Source organism: Aythya fuligula, chromosome 15 (genome assembly GCF_009819795.1).
Source record: "Aythya fuligula isolate bAytFul2 chromosome 15, bAytFul2.pri, whole genome shotgun sequence".
Lineage (NCBI taxonomy): Eukaryota > Metazoa > Chordata > Aves > Anseriformes > Anatidae > Aythya > Aythya fuligula.
In genome coordinates, this window is record NC_045573.1 from 677,021 (window position 1) to 702,976 (window position 25,956).

General features: G+C 44.2%; 1 protein-coding gene across 1 annotated transcript; it reads right to left on the minus strand.

The window, feature by feature from the left end:
• Positions 1–4,699: 4,699 nt before the first annotated feature.
• On the minus strand, positions 4,700–25,786 carry COG7 (component of oligomeric golgi complex 7). Its single transcript, XM_032197815.1, has 17 exons — positions 25,543–25,786; positions 25,189–25,337; positions 24,538–24,654; positions 24,262–24,430; positions 22,494–22,576; positions 21,594–21,716; positions 19,646–19,844; positions 17,441–17,568; positions 16,935–17,089; positions 15,648–15,764; positions 15,073–15,138; positions 13,151–13,337; positions 11,781–11,921; positions 11,218–11,301; positions 9,544–9,658; positions 6,267–6,410; positions 4,700–4,923 (listed from the first exon to the last, which is right to left on the minus strand). Exons 1-17 carry the CDS (start codon positions 25,703–25,705, stop codon positions 4,757–4,759), a joined length of 2,307 nt encoding a protein of 768 aa, XP_032053706.1. The 5' UTR covers positions 25,706–25,786; the 3' UTR covers positions 4,700–4,756.
• Positions 25,787–25,956: the final 170 nt, after the last annotated feature.

A 25,956-nucleotide genomic window follows, 5' to 3' on the forward strand; every position in this document is an offset into this window, starting at 1 on the left:
ACCGAGTGCCCCGCAGCACGGCTGGCAGCAGCCCCCATGGCTGATCCCCACGTTCAGACAAGGACCCGGCCCCAAGCACCGCATCTTGAGCACACTGAGCCATAAACCATGACAACCGCAGGGCCAGACTGGGTAGGGAGGAGATGCTGGCCTGGACACAATCATCTCTCTAAGGGTCCCCTGTTCTGTTTTCCCCCGGTTTTTGTTCCTGCTGTTTGCACTGCCCAATTTCTGTCTTTCTGCCAGGCGGAAGGTTCCTGCACACGCACAGGTGAAAGCACGGGTTAGAAAAGCAAAGCCTTTCATTTGGTTTATTAAATTCCTGGAGCCTTTCATTATGATCTGTTTCTAAAATAGGAGCCTGTTACAGGTTACCTCGTTTGCACAGGCTAGAACCAGTTACCATTGCCCACGGTCTTTCTGCTTACATTTCCTTTTCTGCGCCTATCAACAAACAAGGTAAGATACAGAGAGACAGATATACCTTGACAAACTGTCTGGAGCGTGAAGTCCTCAAGTGTTCGAATTACAAATCACTTCCACAACAGGAGTTTCTTTCAGCTGCTTAAGGGATAAGGCAGCAATGCATCTCCAGGGTCAGGGGTTGCAGTGGTAAATGAACGGGGGCTGCACGCTGCCGCCACCACAGGAACCTCCCTGAAGTTAGGAAATAAGCAAGAACCTGAAAAGTTGAAGGGAGCAGGTATATAAAAACCAAACACCATCACCAGATTTTAGGAATTTTAGATCTTTCTTGCATTAGAAAGCTGCAGCTGCCAGTGCCAATGTCACAGAAGGAAAAGGAGAATCAAAATTATCGACTGCATTTGGGGTTATTCTATTTACTCCAAAGGCCTCCTGCAATTCTGAGAGAATGAGCTTTTGCTTCCTGCTATCCCAGTCAACTGGGGACAATGGCTTTGGTGAGGCTGCACTGTCACTGCCCGCTCCTTCTCTGCGAGGAATTTCTCTGTTCAAAATTCTTTGAAAAAGTCAAACCCTTAATGACTGGTGGATTGCTGGTCTAAGGCTGCAGTTGCCGTTACAAGACAATGTGCTGGAATATTTGTAGCCTTCATTTTCAAAAGACTTGACTAATGATTTTTTTAAACTTTATGATTACCTCCAAAAAACAATGGCAATTTACAATTAAGTTTTGATTTTCTACTCCTTCTGATACCTACAAGTTTTACAGACATTTTCCAGTTTCACTTGGTGATTCCAAGAACAGGACACTTAACCACTGTCTTTAAGTTAAATTCCAGTTCTTAAATAACAAAACAATGCCAGGAGACAGAATTACAAGGAAACACACCAACTGTGATGCCAGCAGCTGCCACCGGCAGGCAGGTTTCTGTATGCTGAAGCCATTCTGCTTTAGCGATCACGTTCTTGGTACATTTGTTTTTTCTGGTGTTGGTCTTGGTGCCATTCCTAACCATTCCACTTGAACCAGCTGGTATTTTTAAAAGGCCTTTTATAGCACCTGGAACAATTCCTCCAGAAGTTTTGCCTCAGATAGTAACAACACACGATTACCTTCCATAGACGAAGCAGAGAACAGATTTGCTATGCTACATCAGAAAAAGAACTTTAACAAAAAACACTTCAATCCTCCAGCACCAGACTCCGTGTGAATTGGAGCAGTAAGTCAGAGCTCAGCAAGCAGAACTCATCCCCCAGCTGCAGCCTCCGGGGCGGGTAAGCAGCCTCACCTGCCTCTGATTCCAACTAGGGTGAGGAGTGGAAAAGTAGGGGTAGTTTGCAGTCACCTGCAGCCAAAGAATACCTAAAATAAAGGATACGAGGAATCCAGATTTAGGGTGCCCCTTCTTAGAACATCTGCTGGCTGCCCCAGGGCTGTATTTGTTGGTTCCCCCACCAAGAGCCTGCTGACACGGCCGCTCCAGGCCACCAGAGGCATTGTGCAAGTGGGCACCGTAAGGATCCTGGGGACAGCCAGAGCTCAGCAAGTGACAACAACTGCAGTGACAGGGCAGATGAAAGGTGGTTAGGAAACTTGCTACAGACAGAGGAATCCAGTTCTTACAAGAGTTGTCCTAGACTTTTCAGCTCCTCGCTTCCCCTCTCCCGAAAGGAATGCTTGTCTTACCCAACGCTGCCAGCCACGGCCTGGCTCCTTCACGGAAAAGGAGAGCCCTGTGCGGTGGCAGTGCTTCGTCCCACAACAGCTGACCCAGAAACAAGCGACTGACACCCTTCCCCACCAACCCCACAGGCACAGACCAACCCATACTTTCCGTGGGGAAGACCTCCAAATGATTTTGCAAGTGAAAAAACACTGCCCCCTCCATCAAGGCAATACAGCAATGTGCCCGGGCTCATGCAGGAAGCCACCAGGAGAGCTGACAGCAAGAGCCTGGGCACGTATCCCCGTGCTCTCCCCAACAGACATTATCAGCATCACTTCCAAGAGAGCCAGTCGCAGGGGAACCCAAACAGCTGTCCATACAGAAAGATGCTGCAAAGGGATGCCAGGCGCTTTTCTGCAGGGCAGAACCCCTGAGAACCACCTGAGCCTGCTCCTGGTGCTGCTGAAATACCGGGACCGAGGAGGAGCTGGCAGCAGCGAGACGTGCTGCAGGGACGGGGAGGTGGGGGCACATCGGGCAGGCAGCCCTCCCGTGCAGCCCCCAGCGGGTCCCATCGCAGGGCACCCCATGCAGTGACAGGAGAGGCAGCAGCAGGTCTCAGCGAGGAGCTGGCAGCGCAGGCAGCCTCCAGCACCTCAAACCTTTAGCCCCAGCTGGGTGCCTGCCCAGGGCTATTTGCCCTGTGAACTGCTGTAACAGTGGGCAAGAACAGCTTCAAAAAATCCTCACTTTCTAGTTACAAGCCAGGAAAAGGATGGGAGAGGCACAAACAATGAGATTCACCCCTCTCACACCTATGGTAAATCGGAACAGCATGTACTTTGGCAGGACACGGACAGTTTACTATTCCAGTTACTGCTGGTTTATAGAGGGCGTCTGACAACTAATAAAAGTGGAAAGTGTCTCGGGTACTTGACTTAGTCTCTTTACTAGTTTAGCTCTTTCCCAAATGTACTGATTGCCACACACAGATAAGCGTATGTATGCAGCGTTTTTTTGCTGTTGCAGTAGTGTGGCCATAGGAAGACTCGGCTGTGCCCTGCAAGGGACTGGGCACAGAGGTGTCCAAGAGCAAGTCACAGCAAAACAAGGCGCCTGAGAAGTCCCAGCTCAATACAGCACCAAATTTCCCATTCATTTGTGGATTTTTTAATAGTCTTTTCATACTCACAAACAAAAAGTATAACCATCTAACTGAGAACAGTGCCAAGAAAATAAATGCAGAAAACTATTTTAATTTTCTGTTCTGAAACGTTTTAGGTTCCAAAATTTGCAAAGTCCAGAAACTGTTTATAAAATACCCTTCCTCTCCTCACCTCCCCAGACTAAATTTCTGGCAGCAAAACATGACCAAAGTCCAGACGAGAGCAGCAAAGGAACCTGATTTTACCCCCTAAACACACCTGATAAAAATAAGCCCGTATCTGCATGTTACATGTGTGCTATAGAACACACAAAAAAAGGTGTTGGTGTGACAAAAACAGGCAGGGGACTGATGAGAAAAAGCAGCAGATTTGGCAGTCACGGCAGCTAAGCACACAGTCACCAGGGGAGATGTGTCAGACTGAAGAGTCCCAAAAGGGGCCACCACAAACGTAGCAATGCTGGGACAACAAGCAATAGCTGTTAAAAAAACAGAGGCTGTTTTGGACTGTTTTCCCTGGCAAAGACAGCAAAGAGATTTGTGGATCAAGCAAAACACTGATTAGAGCAACCTGAACCAAGTTAAGGAAAGAGGCAAAAATAGGCGTACTGGGAAAAAAATTACTTACCCAAGGCATCTGGTGTTGAAAATAGGAGAAAATGGTAGAGGCATATAAAGACAGGGAAGAAAGATTTTATTCTCCTCCAAAACAGGAGAGCTTAAGGTTTTATAGAGCACAGTTTATACAGCTGGCATTACAGTTTTAGGACCTCTTTGTGTTTTGCCCAGTTTTCTCATTAACAAAAAGCTGTGGAAGTTCTGGAAGTGTACTTAGGCTAGACAAGACGTTTTACAAAGATACATCAAGCTTTAATGAATTTTACAAGAAAATGAAACTTTCATTAAATTTACGATCTTCATAGCTTTCAGTAGGACATATTAATCTCAAAAGAAACAACCTACAAGACTGGTTTCATTCTCAGAACTGAGCTTGATCATGCCTCTTCTACTAATTGATGAGGCTGTCTTCTTGGCTTTGAATAATGACAAACTTGAGCAATGACCACTGCCACCAGGTAAGAGAGCTTCCAATCAGTTGATCTTTGCTGCACCTACCCCCTAATTTTAGATTCAGAATTGATTAAACTCTTACGAAAAAGCCGGTCATCTTGCCGATGTGAAGCATGAACTTCCAGCTGGCAGCAGAACATTTCTGCTTAGAAGTCAGTGCCACTCAGCCTGTTCAAGATAATCCAGATAGTTTTGGGTAAATTTGGTTGTGGGACATCTTTCCACGTTTCTAAAGATGGAAAAATGGAACCATGGAACCAGTTTTTCCTAGAATTAGGCAATTGTTTAAACTTATTCAGATACAAATCCTCTTATTTCCAGAAACATTTCCCCAGTCCTTGCAAAGTTTGTACAGAATCAAAAAAAAAAAAAAAAAAAAAAAGGCAGTTCAGCCTTTGAGTTGAATCTAGCAGTGGAGACATTACAGCTAACACTCCAGGCCTCTCATTGCAGCAATGCTGCTGGCCATTCTGCGTGGAACACTTTTTGCAGCTTGCCGGTAGTCCTCTGGTTTTGCCTTCAACAGAGTTACAATATTTTGCAGTGTTCTTGACGGCTGAAGGCCAAGGGCATCCATCACGTTTATTAGATAATCTGTAAGATTAAGGATAAACATGTATTTGAACAGACAACAGACACTGTGCAAGCAGCACCCAAATACAAGTTGTTCTCCATGACAGCTGGAACTGTCACTGCTAGCTCAAAACCAAGAACTGCAGTGCATTTGGAAGCGGACTGTGCTGACTGACGGACACCTTTGGCTTCCTGTACACTAGTTCAGACAGCTGTTGAGTTCAGAGGACTGAGACACATTGTGCCACATTTCAGTATCCGCACACGACAGATCACAACTGCACTTTCAGATGTGAAGAGCTTGCAGCAAAAATGGGAATTTCTGCAGAGGTGAACGGCTGACGAGGTGGGAGGGGATTCCAGCTCACTGGCTCCAAGCTGGTTGGGGAAGTTAAGGATGAACCAGGGAGAACGTCAAGCAACCAGCTGCTACTCCAGTGGTTTGTTTTTAAGCAATACCACAAAAGATAAGATTGAAGGCTGAGTTCACAAGCATTCAAGCATACTTTCATGTCAGCTGAGCAGATGTTGTCTGTATCTTTAACTTTAAAGCTTGGCCAGGGGGAAATCAGCACCCATGACTTACAGCAGGGAAAAGGGCTAACTTGCATTAACACCAGTTGTAGCAGTTATGTGGTGGTGGCATTTTCATGAGTTTAGGATAAGAAAAAACTCATCTCCTCAACATTCTACATGTCACCTTTCCCAACACCTTCCATCAGTCCTCCCTCAGTCACTCTGCATGACATGGAATAAGGCAGAGGTGAACACGTGCCAACTATCTTCCACTTTGTTCCCAAAAATTTCTCCATGTTGAAAGTATCTTTAGTCATCTAACACATGCAGAGCAGCAGGGCAGTAAGTTAACCTTCACCGAGGAGCTGATACGATAAGTTTTGTAATGCAGGATGATGGTCAGGTGATCCACAATGACTTTTTAAAAGCCTTTGGCCCATTTTCCCTATTCCAGCTATTATGTGGATGGAGAAAATCAACCAGGTGCTCCCTTTGTAACCTAATGGAGCACTTCCCAGCAGACTCAGAACATGCTGCATACCCCACACATGATATGCTGGCAGTACACAGCACCAATAAGAAGGAAAAGGGCAGTGCCAAACCTGAAAAGATTACGTACAAGTGTCTTCCTTGCTAAGACTGGCTTGTAAGGAAATCCTGTCAGTTCTGAATGGCCCTGACTTTCACAGTCAGAAGCACAAAGCAGTTAAGAAGCGGGAGTACCTACCAGAAAATCATGCTCAGGACTAAAGGAGGAACCCATGTTGCAGTTCCTTTAAAACTAACGCAATGAAAAAGCCCATGTGTTACAGCGACGCTTTTCAGGACAAGGTGTACACTGAGCTTACCAATGTCTGTGGCAAGCTGCTTTGTTGAATGTACTGTGAGTTCTGGTATCTGCAGGATGACTTCACAGTAAGTCTGCATCGTAGCTCTGGCGATGGAGCCCAGCCAGTAGTCAGCCATGTTGTCCAGCTCAGGTAATTCATCTCCTGAACAAAAAATTCTTATTAGCTGTCAGCAGTCTCGCTCACCTTCATTTGCTGGTTTTCTAACAAGACATAATTCATAAATGGTTAACTGTTTCTTCTAGAAGATGTTAATGTATTGATTAGGATTCATCTTGTCAGCTGTTTTTGTAGTAATCAAAGCAGCCACATATCTTCTGTGATGTAAAATAACATTTAGCTCAAGACCCAGAACACTTCAGTTCCCTCTCTAAATCCTCCAGATTAACAATTTCTAAAGACCTGACCACCTGATCACCAGCCTGGGAGATCAGGCTGGAATCAGAGGCACTGCCTGGCATGGTCTATAGGATCATCTTTGAGGACTGGTTTACAAACTACTGCAATTACATGGATTCACAGTTTTTTTTCCTCAATGCCTTAGAGTCATTCTGTGCTCATCTTCATCTTGAAAATTAATAAACTATTAAACATGTAAATTCTTTAAGATGACAAAATAATTAATGTTAAAACCTAAACCAAAAAGCATATTTTCAGAAGTCAAGAGAAGATGATAAATACCAAGGTCTACACTTCCTTGACTGTCAGTGGAAACCACCACTGAAAAGAGATTAACCACAGCAAATGCTGGGGTGCTGCCAACCTGCTGGGAAGTGTTATGCAGCCACTATTAAATGCAAGAGGATTAACGACACAACAGGTAAGAACAGCCATCTGAAGAACAAACATGAGCCAAAACCCAGCTTGCTGCAAGAAATTAATGAAAGACATCCAGAAAGAACTCCTCAGGGCTTCTGAAGTGGGTTCTGAGGAGAAAGTCTTGAATAGGCAACTGCACCATAGCTGTGTCCGCAGCCACCTGCACCACCTGCATTTCCCTCAGTACACGGGTTTTAACCATTCTGCCCAGTATCTCATCGCTGAAGGCTCAGGTGGCACTGGTAGTAGCAGGGGAGCTCTAATGATTTTTCAGCTAGAGTTAAAACCGTTAAATTACACGAAGTGGTCAGCATTTCAGAATTGCATTCTTATGAGCAAGATCCTGGCTGCAGAGACAGAACACATAGGTGGACCCTTAAGAAAAGCAATTCCCAAAGATGCAGAACCTGTCCTGAAACAAGACAGACTGCAGACCAGTTGCTGACCATGGGATCCTAACCTTTGGAACAGATAAGCACAGGTTAACATTTCACAGAGGGTATAACAGTAGCTTTTCCTGGATTTACAGAGAACAGAGGCAGAGGAAAAAGTTGTTGACAAGTAAACAGCATTACTACTTTGCGTAAGACCAAATAATTTATTCCTGAGGAAAAGGAGCTCAGCAGCTTCCTTTTTCTAGCAACAGGAAGAAATGTCTCCCCATTTCCAACCTGAACCTCCCCGGTGCAACTTGAGGCCATTCCCCCTGGTCCTATCACTAGTTATCTGCAAGAAGAGGCTGACCCCCAGCTCCCCACACCTTCCTTTCAGGTAGTTGCAGAGAGCCATGAGGTCCCCCCTGAGCCTCCTCTTCTCCAGACCAAACCCCCCAGTTCCCAAAGCTGCTCCTCACAGGACTTGTGTCCCAGGCCCCTCACCAGCTTCGTAGCCCTGCTCTGGACACGCTCCAGGGCCTCAAGGAGAAGACTGCGGTGACACAGTCACAGATGGTCAGCCAACCTCACAACTCACTGCTTCTAAACAAAGTCACAAGCTTCCTCCTCGCCTGTTCTTTGCTGCTCACTCCTGCGCAGCTCTGATGCATTGCAGCATTCTTAGGAAGTTGCTTTAAATCTCTTCATTGACGCATTGTTGAAAGAAACTGTCCCAATAAATAAATAAAATTTAAAAAGTGATTCCTTTTCTGTGGAGTAGAAGACTAGAACTGGCCCTGCCACGGAAGCAGCACAAACGAGAGGGTAGGAGTGCAAAGCTGGAGCAGGACCCCCCATCCAGCAAGCTGCGAGGCAGTCCATGCCTCACCACGAACTGTAGCGGAGGGCAGTGGACATGATAAGGAGCAGAAGCTATAAAAGCTCAGCTGAGAAGCTATTCAAACATGATCATCAGTCGACAGGAATTTCCTCCCTGCCACCTCCTAGTGCACAAATACAGCTAAACACAAACCAAGCACATTGTAATACTGTCATCAAATAGAAATCAATACTGACGGACACCAAAAACCCAGGAGATTCTTGCTCTGAAAAGCAGTGACTCTGGGAAGCTTTTGTCACTGGGATTTTCACTTTGACACAGGTTCTTAGCACAGGACTGTAGCAAAAAGACTACAATCTAGTGATGTATAAAAATATGACTAACAGACCATGCTAGGCAATAATCTCATCCCTCTCCACAATAGTGGTAAACCCAAAGTTCAAAAATGGTGTCACATCCTGACATCCCTATTTCTTGAAATACACGAAAATGCCCAAAACAGAGAACAGGCAACAAAAATAACCAGGCACTAAAAAGCAGGTCTTAATGTGAGGCTCAAAGAGCTCAATTGTTATTTATTTATTTTTAATCTCCAAGTGGGTTTAAAATGGCTTGTTTTCATATGAGCCTAAACACAGGTAACTCCAGAAAATAACTGGGTCTGTGTGTAGCATGTAAGGACGTGGTACACCTGTGCCTCTTCCTCTCCACTTTCAGAGCAAAGGTGGTCCCCTAAGGACTAAATGAAATGCAATAAACTACTCTAAATGCTAGTTTTGAGCTTAATGAGAGATAGTAGAACATCCAGTATCATTATCACAGAACTGTGCTGTGAACGAGCACCCCAAAAACGATGACAATGGTAGCTCAACATCCTCAAGGAACAAGAGCAAGCATATCAGATACTCATGCTGATTGTGAGAAAGCACCTAGGAAATTAGATACTGCTCCAGCTATGAAACAGTAAAAATTCACACCTGGCATCCAATCCACAGTTCTAATGAACAATGAATTTAAATAGACTTTGCTAAAGCTTCTTGTTTGAACAAAACTAAAAAGTAGCTTTATTGATTATTTAGAGGCTCCTTCTGGGTAATACCAAGAGACCCTTGGAAGAAAGAGCATGAACAGGCAGTAGGAAATGCATCTCAAACAGCTCTGCTACCATAATGCATCGTGCCCTTGTAATGTCAAAATGTGAAAGCTTTCCTCCAGACACATGAGGTCTTTGTTTTCACCTTACCTTGTTCTGGGGGATAAGGCAGTTTTCCAGCATGCAACGCCAGTTCCAAAGAAGAATCCTCTTGAGTGACAAATGGTTCAAGGTGGAGAGGAAGCGACATAATATATTGCCCAATCTAGAATAAAAGCACAAAAAGCTGAGTCACTGAACAAATGCAAAGCAAGTGCTTTGCTAAAGAACTATCAACCACAGCTATCCACACCTGAAAGCAGAAAGCTGAGCTGGACAACGGCTCACTAACCCACAGTAGCTCAGAAACAAATCTCTGTTATGATAAGTCTCCTGCTTATTGTTACGCTTTGTACAAGAAATACTTTCTGAGGAAGTAATTGAGCCAGTCATTAAAACAACCACATTAAGAAAAAACTGCACAGAGAACTGTTGCTCTATGCACATTTTTGATAATCTGCAGTGTTCCTGGCATTTTTTTTTTTCTTGACCAGAATCTAAGAGACTGAACCAAACAGAAGCACAGAAGAGGAAACATGGATTCAAGTGACAACGTAACAATGAGTTACAGAAACATCTCACTCCCAGGCAGGCTGCATGCCCACAAACACACACACATGAGCAACATAACTTTAGACATGCAACAAATACTGCACTGTATATAAAGTGATGATCTTGAGCCACACAGAATATTCTTAGATGCAAGCACAGTTCAGAGTACTGTGCATCCCCATTATGGAGCATAGTCATTAATAGATATTTTCCCAAGCTCACAGCACTTTGCATCCTATTCTACACATCATAAATGCCACATCAATTTGTTTCTGAACTGTAATTTTAGCTTCTTAGTTTTCAGTTTTACTGCATAATGTCGTAGAGTAATTCCAAGACTAACCAAAACTAAGTCTTGACTCAGTCTTGACCCACCTATTGCTCAGCACTTGGATAAAGGGTGGATCTCAAAAGATGTCCGAAAAGACATGAAAACAAATGCTATCTATCTGAAACTTTCTGAAGTTCCTCTTTGCCTTGGACAGGCAGAAATGTCCTTTGATTCCCCACAGAATCAAGTAACAGCCATGAACACCTCAGTTTTAACTTTCAGTTAAAGTGATGTGAGCATATGCAGCCTCTCACCAATGTGCAGGTCCCTCTTGCTGAACTGTTTTAATAAGAAAGCTATTTAGAAATTCAAAAGCAACCTTCCCTTGAAATTTTACCTGATACACTACCCATGAACTTTCTAAACCTCATAAAAGACCTCAGGTAGCTAAATTCAGAACTACTCACGATTAAATTATACCACAAGTTGTCTGACTACCCACTTCTATAGGCCATAAACCAGTGAAAACAAAATATTAAAAGCTTTCGGTTGCAGCCTGTCCTTGAAAAATCTGTTCCCCGTGTGATGTACAGAATGACAGTAACATTAAAAAAAATTGCTTCTTAAATTATATTTTGTATTAAGAAAGCAACTTGAAACACCAACAAGGAGAATGGAAGAGGAATTTAAATGATGTTCAGCAGCACAGAACTGAGGAGTACCCAGTCAGGAGGAATGAACAGCTCACTCTGCCTTTCCATTCAGGACACCTCAATATCAGAAAGGTTTCGTTGTTATTGCATTAGAAAGAGAAAACAGCAAGTCAAATGGGGATTAGAAGGATAACAGCTCAGGCTGTTTCCAGCACTGAGCTTCTAGTGACTATCTTTGCACGCTCTTACATTGCTGATGTATTCCAGAGGAGTCAGGCTAAAGTTTGGCAAGTCCTCTGTCAGGGTCTCACCAATGCCACCAGAGTTCCAACCCTGTAAGGGGGGCAAAAAAAAAAGAAAGAAAGGCAAATCTTATTTATGACTTTCTGGAGCATGACATCCATTAGTATTCTGAGAAGGGGTCACCCGACAACACAAGCTAAGAATACCAAAGGCTTCTCTAGCATACAGAGGACAGATGGTGAGAAAACCGCTTCCCTTGTCCTCTTTCATCCCCAAAATATACACATCCTTTTTACATAGATCCCTATGGGAAATACTTGCTCTCACAGGTTAGAAAAGCATCATCTCAAACAAACATCACAGCTTCCAACCATAGCTGTCTGCTGCAAATGCTGTGGAGGAAGGGAAGCAAACTTTTCCACTGAGCACAATTCAAGGAAGAAAGGTGATACCATAGGGAAATTTTCCGAAAAGGAGAAAGGTAAGCAACACTGAGCTGTACTCCACCCTAAGGTATCCCACGGGTAAACCTTGCAGGTTCAGATCAGATGAATGTACCCATTACTCACCTCCATCTTTGAAACAAGTAAGAGTTGTTGTTTGATGCGAAGAAAAACAGAATCAAAAGCCAGGTGGTGTGCCAGCTGGTTGAGGCGGCTCAGGGCAGATCGAGATGAGGACAACAGGTTGTGGTTACTTGTACCTTTTTCCTAACGCACACACAAAGGAAAATGTTTACATACAGATGACATTAAACTGACCACAGAAAAGCTATGTTAACATTCTTAAAGAGGTCTTTATTAGGCCATCCTAATACAAAATAGCTTTCCTCTGCCATAGCACAGCCTGCTTCCTTTGGGATGCCCTATTCCAGCTAGTTTTTTGAGACAGAAACTGAGCACTGCTGCCTGAAATGTTTAACAAAGAATCAGCATCATGTTCTGGCCATGTGAGGTACTAGTTGAGGCCAAATAGTGAGAAATTTGCAGAGAAAATGGCAAAACTGTCATTATAATATGCACCTGATCAGAATGCCTCTGGAACAGGTACAAAGCTTCACGTTGCACTACGTCTGTTCTACACCTTCCCTAGTAGAGATGAAAATAACTAAACTACAATCCAGTTCCCTCCAATTTTCCTACCTTATTTGGGCAGAGAGGGCAGAAACACAGAAAGTGTATTATATTCTGCCAGGTAAACTCTAAAAGAAACTTTAGAAAATATAATTTAATTGTCTGCAATAAAAGAATTATGAGTATGACCATTTACTCAAATGGTGCAAGTAATTTCCTGCATGGAATTGAGCTAAGAGTTTTACATGAAGAGTACATATGAAACTTGACTGTTTAGCAAAGATTTAAAGTCAACATACTTATGGCAGAGCTGCATACGTTGCAGGTAAATCAAGTACAAAAGAAATCAAAACATTTTGAGGAAATAAGAGACAGAATTCATAACCTCGACTTCACTATTATAAGTGACTGATGACGGCAAACATAACTTAGATCCACAAGAAGATAACTAGAGTCATTCTACCCTGTTCACAGATGCATGCTTGAATGATCTTGCAGAATTACATTTCAAAATGGATATAGCAGTGAAGTATAACTAGCAAATAAAGTCTTGAGAAGCCAGTATGTGAAGCCCAAAATTTGAGATGGCTTCAGCACTATCACCCCAATGCTTTCTGTGACAGAATCGCCCCCAAGTGAATTTACAGGGGCATGTTCACAGAACAGACGTGACCTGGCAAAGAGATGAAATGAGCCCAGGCTTCACGTTTGGACATTTTCTCTCTCAGCAGACTGGTGTCAGAGCATAGCCCCTCAAAAGGGGTGAAATGTAATTGCACTGCAGGGGGAATCCAGGCCTCATCTACCAAATACAGGCCTAACAGCAGCCTGATATAAAGGCAGGTTCTCCAACGCTCCAAAGCTACCTTTAGGGTGTAAAGTGTTTCCATAAGGCTGGCATACTCGGATGGATTCTCCTTCAAAAGGTAATTGTATTCCTGCCAGGGATTCTTTACAGAGCTCTTCTTTTCTGTAGAACTGGCATCCTGAAAGCCAGAAAAACTACAAGGGCTGTAGGAGTCCGAGAGATACTTCCCAGCAGTTGACAAAATCCTGAAAACAAGTGTAAAAAGTCACCAACAAAATTCTCCAAAATCAGTCCTGTTGTCCTCCTGTTGCTCCAAAGACAACCCATGGCAGCATCTCAAGGTAAGTGAGAGAAAAAATAGCACTCAGAGCTACTGGGGCCTCTGGCTCCATCACCCTGCTGGCACAGCCTGTGATTATTGTTCTGCCCTGCGAGGCGATGGCTGGTTCAGCTGCACACCTTCCCTCCCAGAGCTGGAGGGCAGCATCACAGATCGCTCTGCAGCTTCCTACTGAGCAACCTGGAACCACAATGCCCAGCAAGCCCTCCACAGAGAGAAAAAAATCTTTATGACAAAGCAGTCACATCAAATTCTAAGAACCAACTGGTAGCAAAAACACTGCAAAGAGACCATACAGTTCTAGATACTGGTAGAAATGCTTTGAGATGAGGTTCTCACAGTTTCCAGAAGGGAAGAGTAGAGCTATAAGAGTGCACTCCCTCCCTTTGTCACAGCAATTAAACCTGCTACAAATTAGTTACCATTGCCCTTGGGGTCTCAGAAACAGTAAATATGGGGCATAAATCTTTGTCTGGTCTGATCACTAGGTAGTTTAGGGTGTGTTTGTGAACAGCTGAAGAGCAGAGGCCATGCTACTCTTCCCCAAGTTCCTTTACCCTTTGCAGTGTGGTGTTTGACAGAACAGACTCACACTTGTCTGCCAGCCTAATTGAAAAGCATTCCTCTTTGAACAAGGTTACTTGTTGGTCGTATCATGCAACTGGTCCAATTCACCTTGTAGATCAGCTTACTGCACCTGTAAAACTGTACCCGGGGTACTGCCGACTGCCTTGTGGCTTACCTGTGGCAGTTAGGTACGCATGCATATATTCATACATTCTGTTCACACACACACACACACACATATATACACGTATGAATAGATATTCACACACACACGTAATATATATTTTATACATGTATTTTTCAATACAAGGCTAATTCTTCTGGGACACAGAAGAAATTGAAAACCAGATGCAAGTTTTGAACAGTTCAATAACTTCTAACGGCTTTTGAGTGTCAACGCTGGGAGAGAGTATCATTGGTGGAAGATGCTAATTACAGCCAGCTCTTACTTCTACTGTGTAAGTAGAAGACTGCATAAATACTACGCTGACTGGGCTCTCAGTAAGTCTGGAAAATGCGGAACAATCCCAGCCTTGTGGGCACTGCAGGCCGCTATGTCTTACACCAAATACAGCCACTTGAGTCAGAATAAAGAATTTCAACATACTGAACACTACACTGCTCACAAGCAACAAAAGACCTACATGCTGCCCATGCTTTGGGCTCCTCAAGTTACGAGAAATTGATCAGTTAAGGCACACCTAAATGCATGTCAGCAAATGATTCATGTCCCATGTCACAAGGGGGGTAAGAATCTTGCCAATTTGATCTGGTGGAAAATTCCTTCCTTACCACAATGTAGCAGTCCATTTGATGCCCAGCCAGGTGAACAAGACACACCAGCCAGCTGTCCAAGAAAAAAATGATTCTTATGGCTGTCTGAGAGCACAGGACTGAGTGAGACAGTATGCAATCCATCTCTGATGTTTCAAAAGATGGGATAAAAAATTGCAGTGGCCCTGCTCTTCCATCTGTGGTCTACAAAGTTAAAGCACCTTGGAAAGTTGTTTTTGTTTTTTTTTTGACTGGGTACCTATCTTGACAGCTTATGTATTCAGTCCAGTAATGCTTACCTGTTGGCTAGCTGCTGCTCAAAGTCTCCACACTGACGAAGGAGCTCACCACAAGTAGCAATTATTCTGGGAAAGAACAAGATAAAAACATATTTTGCAAAATTTTAGGCAGATAATGCCAGATCCCCAGATAACCCATCTCAGCCAGGTGTCAATAAGTTAAAAAATGCAATAACCAAACCACAGCCCACAGCGCATACATCTTGTACTATGGCTATTAACTTTACATCCATTTGTTAACACCATCCTGTCCAACACCCTCATCAGCATGCTATTTGCTGTCACCATGGCTAATGCCAGTTCATTGTCACTGGGAACCATTCTAAGAGCTGCTGCTATTTCAAGTGATATGACACGTAGTCTTGCTCCAGACAGGGTGGGGGGCCACATTGCACTTATTGTGCCAGCAGCAATCTGAAACCCCGTCACTAATACTAACACTCCCAGCAACACTACAGCAAAGAGGACATAGCCCCGCGTTCTGCGCTAAGAACTGGTGTAAAATGACCCCAAGTAATTCCCTTCCAACTTTGTTACAAAAATCAGTGCTGGGCCAGGCAAAAAATGCCCTTTACCGAACAGAGTTTTGGAATGCGGTCCAGTCTTCCTGGAAAAGGGAATCTGATGGGATATCATCCAGTTTACATTTCTTTCGTATAGACTGCAATGTGTTTGTAAAATCAGAAGTATACCTGTAATGGCAAATGGAGAAAAGACAAGCACTAGTGTAAGACAACAGACTGGAGAGCAACTTACTGCATGTCCTCTGATCTGCTCATTAAGCCTTCTGCAATGGCCAAGTAAGAACTAAAAATATTAGAAGAAGAGTTCACAAGAGACACTGTTGTTCCAGCCCAAGCGCATGCATGTGAAGAACTGATCAGGCACTGTCCTCCCAAGCCTACACTAGAAGTCAGGGAGAAACTCAGCTCATGTGTTTGCTCCTTCAATTTGCTGCATATGGGTTACTAGGAACTTTTCACTCTTATGATAAGCTATGAGTAAGATATTTTTGTTAGCATTGCACTGATCACGTCTCCTAGGAGAGACCAGACAAAGCTTATAAAGCTACTGCTACTCCACCATCACTTGGCCCTTATTCCAGGAACACAGTGACAACAATCTCATGAATTTGTTTTCTCAGCTACTCCCCAGACGAGAATGAGTTTAAGAGGAGAACATTTTGTTTTGTCCCCCCCCAGTCTTATTTTCTTTTCTAAACGATGCCCATAAGCTGGAGGCACGCACACTATGTAATTGCCCATAAAGAAGATGAGATCAGGGAAGGGTGCTTTTCTCTTTCCTCTTCCTCACAGGACAGTGAGGTAAGAGCTCATGAACAGTGCTTTCAATATCAGGAAAGAATAAGGAAGTTAACAGTACTGGAATACCATTTAAGTCTGTCAATGACATTTTAAAGCAAGAACTTAGAGCGGACCTCACTCGTTAGTGTATCTTGCACTTACAAGCAGATTCTGAATATGAGGTTGCTTGTCTCAGTAAGTATGTATTTCCCCACTAGTTCTACTTTCATCAGCCTGATCTGCTTTCGTCATATTTTGTTTGTGGAAGCATTTCTCCTTCCAAAAGTATTTAATAAAATGAAAATTCAGCCCAACCAGAATGGGAAATGGTTGAGGGAAGTCTTCCCGTTAGCTATAAAATCTTCCATTTTTCCACTAAGAAACAGTGACTGCCTGAATCACAGAAGTGGTAGAAGGGGATGCCAGGTGATTCACATTAAGTTTATAGATACTTTCAGCGTTCAATCATTTTTCATAAACTACAAAGTCCTTGGCCACAAGCTGAATACTTCCTACTCCCTTAGGTTATACACAGTAGTGCAAATAAAAGCACCTTACTTTGTGAAGAGAGCTTTCAGGGCCTTAAGGAGCCCACATACTCCCAGTCCATCGGTGAGCTTAACGCAGTTGTCGATGGCTCCAGAAGCCAGAATGAAGAGTTTGTTGACTGAATGGTTCAGTTCCTGGACACAGTCAATTACTTCCCAATGCTCCTAAATAACAATAACAATAAAAAAAAAGGTTGAAACTAACTCTATAAATTCTATGGAACCTGCGGCTGTCTCTTGGCTGACAATATTTAGTAAAGTTTTTCTTCACAGATCTACACAGTGCCTGCTACTGGGTGAAAGAGCAGAAGAAAGGAGTTATCTATGACCTGAGAGGGATGTTGAACTTTATTTCTTGAGCAAAATTTACTCAACCGTATCTAAACATACAGCAAACAGAAAATAGTACCAAAACTGTACAGGAGGAAAGAGAGCAGTAACCCTCACAAAGACCCTCGTATTTAGTAGAAGTTTTAAGCCTCTCCCAGCATAGATGAACAAAGGCTGCTGAATTACCAAGGGCACTGCACTGATCTGAATGAGGAGATTCTCTTCTTCCAGGTCTCCATACTTGAGCTGATAGGGTTTGTACGGATCATACACGGCTTCTGCTAGTTCCATCACTTTTACCAGGTTCTGCTCCTCTACAAAGAATCAGATGTTTAGTCTACAAGTAAATGCATGTGATACTATAAACTTTATTCCAAGCAAGATGCATGAGTTCTTCAATTAGAGCATGCTCTATGTAGGCTTGCGATGTTGCACAACAGCTCTAAGTCTCAACTACATAGATTTATTTATTTTTAAATAGGTTAATATCTCTACCTGCTTCTTAAAACCAAGATATTCTACCTCAACGGGTACCTCAAGAAAATAACTAACTGCTCCAAAACAGGCTGTGTGACAACAATCTATTAAACATTTCAATTTGCAGTAGAAGCTAAGTATTGAAACCGTTTGAGAAGTGAAACACATTGCTGCCACAATTCAAACCAGGGGCAATTCTCATTTACCAGAAAGCCTGTTTCATACTTGAAATAATTTGACAGTAACTTGATTCACTTAAGACTACCACTTCATGGTGTTCACCAACCAGAGCTGAATGGGAACCCTGAACTTAGCATCCCAGTGACATTCTGTTGGGTTTGGTGCAGCTACCTGTTCCAACAAAAAACAGGTCAAAAATGATTGTTTCTCAAATCAGATCGGGACACTAGGTGTTAACTGGAAGCTTTAACAAACATGAACTAGTACCAAACCAGAACTACTTTAAATCCTGGTTATAACCAAAAACTTTTACACCCTACAGACAGGCGATCCATGGAGCAGGTTGTCCAAAGTAGTATCCACGCTCCACTCTCAGGATCAGTCTGGACAGTAACCTGAGTTACATGGTTTGAGCTGCTAGTGGACCTTGATTCGAGCAGGAGAGTGGACTAGATCATCTCCAGAGGTCCCTTCCGACCTGAATTGTGCTATGACTCATAACTGAACCCTCCCGTCACACACACATCGAGTAGGAACTGGTTTGACCCTGTTCTGCTGAGTCACCTGGCCTCTCCATTCTTGAGATACTTCTGTCCTAAACACCTCATCCTGCAGCACAAGAGATGGAAATACAGAACACAACCTTTTTTTTTTTTTTCCTTTTGTAAATACTCAGGTGAAACAGTTAGGCGGTTGTCTCCCCACTCCATCATCTTTTAGACCCTGACATCATTATTTCAATTTTTTTAATCTTTTCTAATATGACCCACAAATTAAGCCAAGCCAAAAATAGAAAATGACTGACAAGAGTACACAATCATGAAAGCAATAAAAACAGACAGAATGACAGTCGTGTCCCCTGAAATTGCCCAGTAATCGTAATTTACGTGATCAAGTAAGAATCTGGGTTTAAGTAGCTCAAGACAATGTTACAATGAAGCAAAACAGGAAACACAGTATTAGAAATGCTCCATTAGCTTTAATTTAGGATTTTCCCATACCTAGTTTTTGAAGGAGCCCCACCAGATTAATATAAGACTATAAATAGCCTACACTTCAGGTCAGGTATAAACCTATGTAAACACAGCACCTCACCACTTTGCGGTTCATTGGAATTATTCACCAAATCATGACCAAAACGAGATGACAAACATCACAGGATAAGGAAAACATAGGTCAGATTTTGAATCAAATGCCAAGGATGCTGCTAAGGAATAAGCTACAAACCATTCAGAATAATATTTGGTCCGGCACTATCAATTAATTAAACCATAACCAGTATCAACATAAAAACTGCAAATTAAATTTAAAAATCCAATGGAAGTAGCTTTCTAACAGCTTCTCTCTTGTTTATTAAGGTGTTACTTAATTCCAGGAAACTCCTCAACTTTTATTCTTTGTGATCTTTCACAATATGTTTCACAGATAGCTTCCCTACAGACATTTCCTCATCTGTTAGGTAGATGAAATACTGATGCTTGTAAAAGGAAAAGCATTAAATTATTTATTCAAGGCAGCAAGCATGCTCAGAATAGGTCTACTACAGTAGACTCATTCAGTATCATGTCAATACGTTCAGTGTCAGATGTGTACACACACACAAAGATACAAATGCCATGTAAGGGGTAAATGCTGTAGAAGAGGTAATGCCTCCTTCCACGTAAAACTAAACAAAATCTCAGAACGGAACTGTACAGAGGTGTCAACAGGCGTTAACTTGGTGCAAGAACCTACTCAGGTTTGGCAGCATGGCTACTTCCAGCCCTTTTGCAAAGTGGATGGTGGCATCATAGAGCTCCAGCAGCTTATTGAGCTTGGTTTCTTGGCCTGTTCTTTCCATGGCAGTGCCGAGGCAGACAGGGATGGAAGGCACCAATGCTCCCAGAGTCTGAATCAACAACACAGTCACAATTTCATGGGGTTTCTTGAAAACCTGTGGTAACAGAAAAGCTATTAGCAAAAGCACGTTATCTCACAGGAACACAGCAGGAAGCAGCAGATAGCTTCGAGACAGAGCCCCACGATGTACAAACCACACGTCACTGTCTCAGCAGACACCGACAAACCGCGTGGGTTCTGACAGCTGAGCGGCTGGCACCTTCCCCCCCAACACGTGCTGCTGCCCGCCCAGCAGAAGCAGCCTTTGCACGAGCAGCACTCCGCTTCCCGTGGCAGTCACGGCCAAGGTAGTCTCCCTTATTTATGCCCTTGCCACAAAGACCTGGGCTCCTGAAACAGGGACAGAAGAGGCAGAACAGATGGGTGTGCAAATGCTGTCAGCAGAGAGGCAGCCACGACCAGGGAGTAAAGAGCCGAAAGAGAAGCCAGGAGCAGCCGAGCTGGACTTCTCCATGCCCTGCACAGAAAAAAGGTCTGCTAAGACTACAAGAACCTTGCTGATCTAGCACGTAGGTCAGCCCTGTTACCAAAGCCTAGGTCTACAGATACTGCACTGAAACCGCACTTCGAATGCAGAAGCCGAAAAAACTAAAGATAGGTCAAAAACTGAACACAGCAGAACACAGGCACTGCAGTCACTGGAATATCCAGCTGGCAGAAAATGGTATTTGAAAACAGTGCACTCGGTTTACACAGGTGTTTGGGGAAAAAAAATACACACATGGGTAAGCTATGAAGCAATAGTACTATATCATGAGCCAATTTAGTGGTCAGATAAGAAGTCAGCACTGGAAAGGCTAGAAAGACTGTAATCGGCTGGGAACTTTATTTATTTACATCCACCAACCTCAACTCTACAAGTGTAACATGCATTACAGACTTTTATCTTGACTCTCATCAGCTATTCTCTCTCAGTTGCTCTGAAAGCTGGGATCACCACTAGTCTGCTGCAGCAAGGTTGCCGGAGGTACTGAGAAGTGTGAAAAAGGCCCAACAGTTCTTCAGAAAGCAGAAACGAACACAGAGTAAGGGACACAAACTTTCTCCCATGTGCCATTTCTCTCTTTCGATCCCTAGTTTAAAAAATATCTGCTAAAATGCAAGGTGACATCTGACCTGTAATTCACATCAAATCATTAGGCAGAAAAAATACACTTCAAAGTAACACTGAGCTCCTTTGCAGGACAAGGCCTAGCACCTGGACCAGGCTTCATTACACGAAGATAACAATCTCATACCCTTCATGGATGAAAAACTCTTACAGGCGTAACAATACCAACTTACTTCATTTCACTAAAGAAGGACAGTAACTTTTTGGATCCCACATCATTCTTCGCAGGAAAAACAAGCACACAGACTTCAAGGGGTGACAGCAGAAAGCCCCCAGATACCCCACGCTGAGTGACATGAGTCAGTCCAATATGACCTTGAGGGCCTCCTCCACGCCAAGCGATAAATCAATGCAGGCATTTCAAATGTCTTGCAACAGAACACATTTGCAACACCAGCAAATTCAATTTAACTTAAGATATAGATGAAAGTGATAGAACAGCTTTAACGTCAATAACACAGCAACCTTGCTCTCGGTGTAACACCAGAAATCAAATCTTGTCTGCAAGTTAGACGAGAAACTGAAAGCTGCAAGCCCTGCCCTGCACTGACAGGACACAGAGCGTAACTCAGATCGAGCCCCAGGAAACCGCTCTGAGCTTTATGAGAATTGGGAGCGTGCTCACTCTTGTCCTCTCCCGCACGCTGCACCGGTACTAAGCAGTGACTGCACCTGTGTTGCCCACTGAAGTTGCGCGTGCCAGGTCCCCAGGAGTGTGTCATACAGTTCAGTCAATTGGCGATTTAAGCTTAAGTCACTTTGGCAAAGATCCTGCCACACGGCCACCAGCTGCACCTGCAGGGGTAAGGAGAACCGTCCTGAGAGGAGAACTGACAGCTCACACAGCTCCATCTTGTTATTTTGAACCAAGAACTTTGCACTCAATGCACTTGTGCTAAAATACAATGCCCACCCCGACTCTCCTCTCCTGATTTCAACGTAACACTTTTCGATAATTCAGCACCACCAAAAGGAAACAACTTTCAGCATGAAGCTAGAGGATTCTTAGTTGATTCAAAGTTTTAATTAACGTTGGTATTTGACTCATAAAATGAGACTGTAACTGATATCCCCACATAATAGTTGAAATACTTGGCAAGCCCTAGCCTTGAACTTAATCCTCAAAAGTCACAGTCATGAGAGAACTGTTGAGGATCAGGTTATGGCTACAGAACTGTCTGGAATTCCAACTTTTAATCTTACCTGAAAAGAGTTTACAGAAGTCAGCAGCTGGCAAACTGCAGCAATAAAGTTATTGCTGACATAGCCACATCCAAGAAAAGCAAAACAAGAACAACTACAAGGCACAGAGATAACTCAAGCAGAACACACATATCCTATGTCTATTTTGAAAAGGAACACAAAGCCCTCAATGGAGAATTACTCTCAAAACATGAGGAGTAACCAAAGCTGTTCGGAGCCAGGAAGAAAAGTCAGAGACGGGCAAAGAAGAGGTTCCATTCTTCTTGGAACAGAAGCACATCTGCGGTGTAGTAGCGCCACCTATGGCCTAAACCAAGCAAGAATTCAAATGTTCACTCCTCCACATTAAAATATTATCAAAATACTTACTTTGTGACATTTATAATAATAAGCAAGAAGCTGAGGCATCCGATCAATTTCAGTGAAGACTTTCACAAACATTTTTGCCTGATCTAATTAAAACAAAATAATAGTCAGTTAACAATCAGTCTCAAAGCAGAGGGAGGGATGTTACACTAAAGAATATATCCCCAACTGAGCAACGGAATTCCTAAGGGAAGATGCACAATGGCTGAAAGACACACTCTCATCTTCCGTTTGCTCATCTTCTCAAATAGAAGCAGAATTGTCTAAAACCCATACACAGACAAGAACACACAGCAGACATGATGAATGGATTTAACTTCTGAATCAGCTGACGCTTCTAAGATTAAGACAGATAAAGCCAGAACACATTCTAGAAGGAAAACATTATTTTCCAGAAACAAGCTTCTATCTACAAAACAAGAAAATACCTTACAAAGTCTTCAGTTTTGCTTTCACCACTCCTCAAACTGATCCCTAAATTAGCTGCCTCAAGACCGACTCATGACACGGTTAGCTCTTACACACAGCCTCTCAGTTCATGTTCCTCAGAAGCCTGCTTTGTACCATACAGGTAATGACTTCAGTTCTGTCCACAAAATACATCTGGGCTTAGAGAAACTAGTAATGAGACAGGACCCAGAGGGCAGACCAACTAGAACGCTGTTACTTTAGTGCTCTACAGCTACGGAAGTCACAGATTACAAACTCTGGGGCTGTGTCTGTGTTATCTTCATTGCAGCAGGACTCCAGGAACAAACACGACTTCACAAAAAAGAGAGAAATTCTCTTCAACGTGAAAAAAGCATGTCCCCAAATGCCCCAAAGAGACTTTACAAAGACAATACAAACAGCACTGAAACTGAATTGTTCTGAATAGCATGCCCCAGAAAAGGCCCTTGTACCAGTGCACCTGCTGCCAGCCACTTTCTTGCACCAACGCTTTCTTTGGTGGAAAAGCCAGAAGCAGCATGGGAGAGAGGAGATCTCTGCAAAGGATTAAGTCTCATTCATTAGAAGTGTGGCACGTGGAGCTATGAACACTAACTGCTTTTCCCTCCTCCTCTTCCTCTGGCTGTCTGCAGCCACACACTGCAGCACCCTGCCTTTACTCAGGTGAGGACGCCAGGCAGTGCTGTGCAGTGGAACACCACAGCCCCAGACCTGCAGCAGCACCTCCATGTGGACGTAGAGGAGAGGCAGCAACCAGAACAAGTATTTTTCAGAAGTGCTGTGACAGTAGGAGAGGAAAGGAGAACAAAGAACAGTCTTTGTTCTCAGAAAAAATATAAAATCATTCTCTACATAAAGGAGAAATATTATAAAACAACTTTTAAGAGGCAGCAAGGAGTCAGAATGTTCCCAAACAAGTGTCCATCTTGGTTATAACGCTCAATTCTCCCAAATAAGCCCAGTAATACTGTGATGACACAAAACCAGAGGCCTTCTGCCAATTTGAGCAGCATTTCCCATTTAGAGGGCATCCACAGCATAACTAAATTATGTCAGCAGGGTAGCCCTGCCTCAGCACCTCCATTTCGCACATCTGCATGACCTTTATAAGCAGATAAACTAATCCAGAATGCAAAGGTGCACTGGACACACAGGCAAGTACAGAGCACGTACCATTTCATTGCACCCAACTCCACCAGAGAAAGCACGTAACACAGAGACAGAAGCCTTCAGGACACATGTTGCACACCCAAATAACATTGGGCTTTTTGAAAACAGATAAAGTCTGCACCGACAGTAAATGACACCAAGCCTTACTGACCTACAGACTGAGAGTTAAAAGCAGCAACAATCTGAGGGCTGGCCATGGCCTCCAGTCGGTTCTTCAGAGCCTCAAGATGCACGCACTTCTCAGAGTAATCTGGCGTATCCACAAGCATAGCCAGGCTGCTCTGCATACTTGTTAGCTTGGCCGAAATTGCAGACACATCCTGCCACCAAGAAAAGGTAACGAGCTTACTTCCAGAACCTGCTTTTAAATGCAGTTTGCCTGGGAAGCTGAAGGCCCAAAGACCAAACAGAACAACGTGGTACCTACTTGCGTTTTAAGAGTCTCTTCAATGTCTGCACTTAACGTGCTCCATTTGTCTGCTTCCTGAAGTGACTCGGCAGCCAGCTGCATTCTAGATTTCACTCGGTCAATCTCTACCAGGACCTGAAGGAAAACAAACAAACAAAACAAAAAACATTACCCATCGAAAAAGGGACTGCCATAGTTACTTACATTATGGGTGTTATTTTTAATTTAGATTTTAAAAACTGGGTAAAAAGAGTATGTCTGTTACAAAGAGAAAGGAGCTGACTGAAAGAGCTAGAGGTGTTAAAACAACTTTGAAAATCAAACAACAAAAGGTTAGTTTGAATACTCGAGTTGTACTTTTAGTATCCACTTGGCCTGGATAACGCTACGTAGCCAGTTACCAACAGGCAGAAACCTTGACAATCGGCACTGCCAGCCAGGTGACAGCTCCTCTGACTGCAGAGCTCGTTCCTTCGCTCACAGCTACTTAACCACGACCAGCTTTTGTGCAGGAGCGCAGCCTGCACCAGCCCACGTCCTGCCCCTTTCTGCCCTAACGCTAACAGTGTCGCTGTGCATCCTTACTTCACCAGGCTGCTGAACGTGACCAAGCCCACCAACGTCAGCATTTCGTGATACCGACGAGTGCTAAGGAAGGCGAGAACCTGCCTGCATGGACTGAGCCGTGTCTTCTTCGAATTTCTTGATATCTTCTTTAACGAGGACCATCTGCTCCTTCAGGAAGGTCGCCTCCTGCTTCAGGACCTCCAGCTCCCGGAGGACCCGCGGCATGTTCTGGAGGGCCTGGTGGCTCGTTTCTGCAGGGGCACAGAGCGGGACAGTGAGGGGACCACAGCAGCCCTTGTGTGACAGAGGGCGCATGTCAGTAGCCGCGACACTTAAAAAGCAAATAACAGAACTCAGTACAGGTGACACTTAAACGTGAACTTTAAGGTGCTCGTTTAGCAGACCAAGGCCTGCGCTTCCTCAGGGCTTGAGACCCCCGGCCGTGCCGTGCCGTACCCTGCAGCACGTTGTTGACCTCCTGGATCAGGACCTGCAGCTTCAGCACCAGCGTGGCCGCGTGAGCGTCCGCCTGCGCGGGGCCGTCCTGCTGGGCGCGGAAGGCGGCGTTCACCCAGCTCTTCACATCGAAGTCGGCGGCCGCGAACCGCGAGATGTCCATGGCCACCGGCACCGGCACCGGGCCGCGCGGCCCCGCCGACCGACACGGACCCGGACACGGACCCGGAACCGCTCCCCGGCTCCTCCCGGCCGCCGTACGGCACCGGGCGGGCACCGTGCGGACACCGCCCGCCCCGCACCGCCCCCGCCGGGCGGAGCCTGCCCGGGGCTGGATGACGGGGAGCCCCCCCGGTGTCCCCACCGCCCCCCGGTGCCCCCACAGCGCCGATCGTCCCCGCAGGGCCGGTGGCC

Coding starts and splice junctions, on each gene's coding strand:
- COG7 (XM_032197815.1), bottom strand. CDS start 25,705: ATGGACATCTCGCGGTTCGCGGCCGCCGACTTCGATGTGAAGAGCTGG. Junction 21,717..22,493: donor ATTATTATAAATGTCACAAA/GTAAGTATTTTG, acceptor TTACCCCTGCAG/GTGCAGCTGGTGGCCGTGTG. Junction 17,569..19,645: donor AGCCATGCTGCCAAACCTGA/GTAGGTTCTTGC, acceptor GATTCTTTGTAG/AGGAGCAGAACCTGGTAAAA.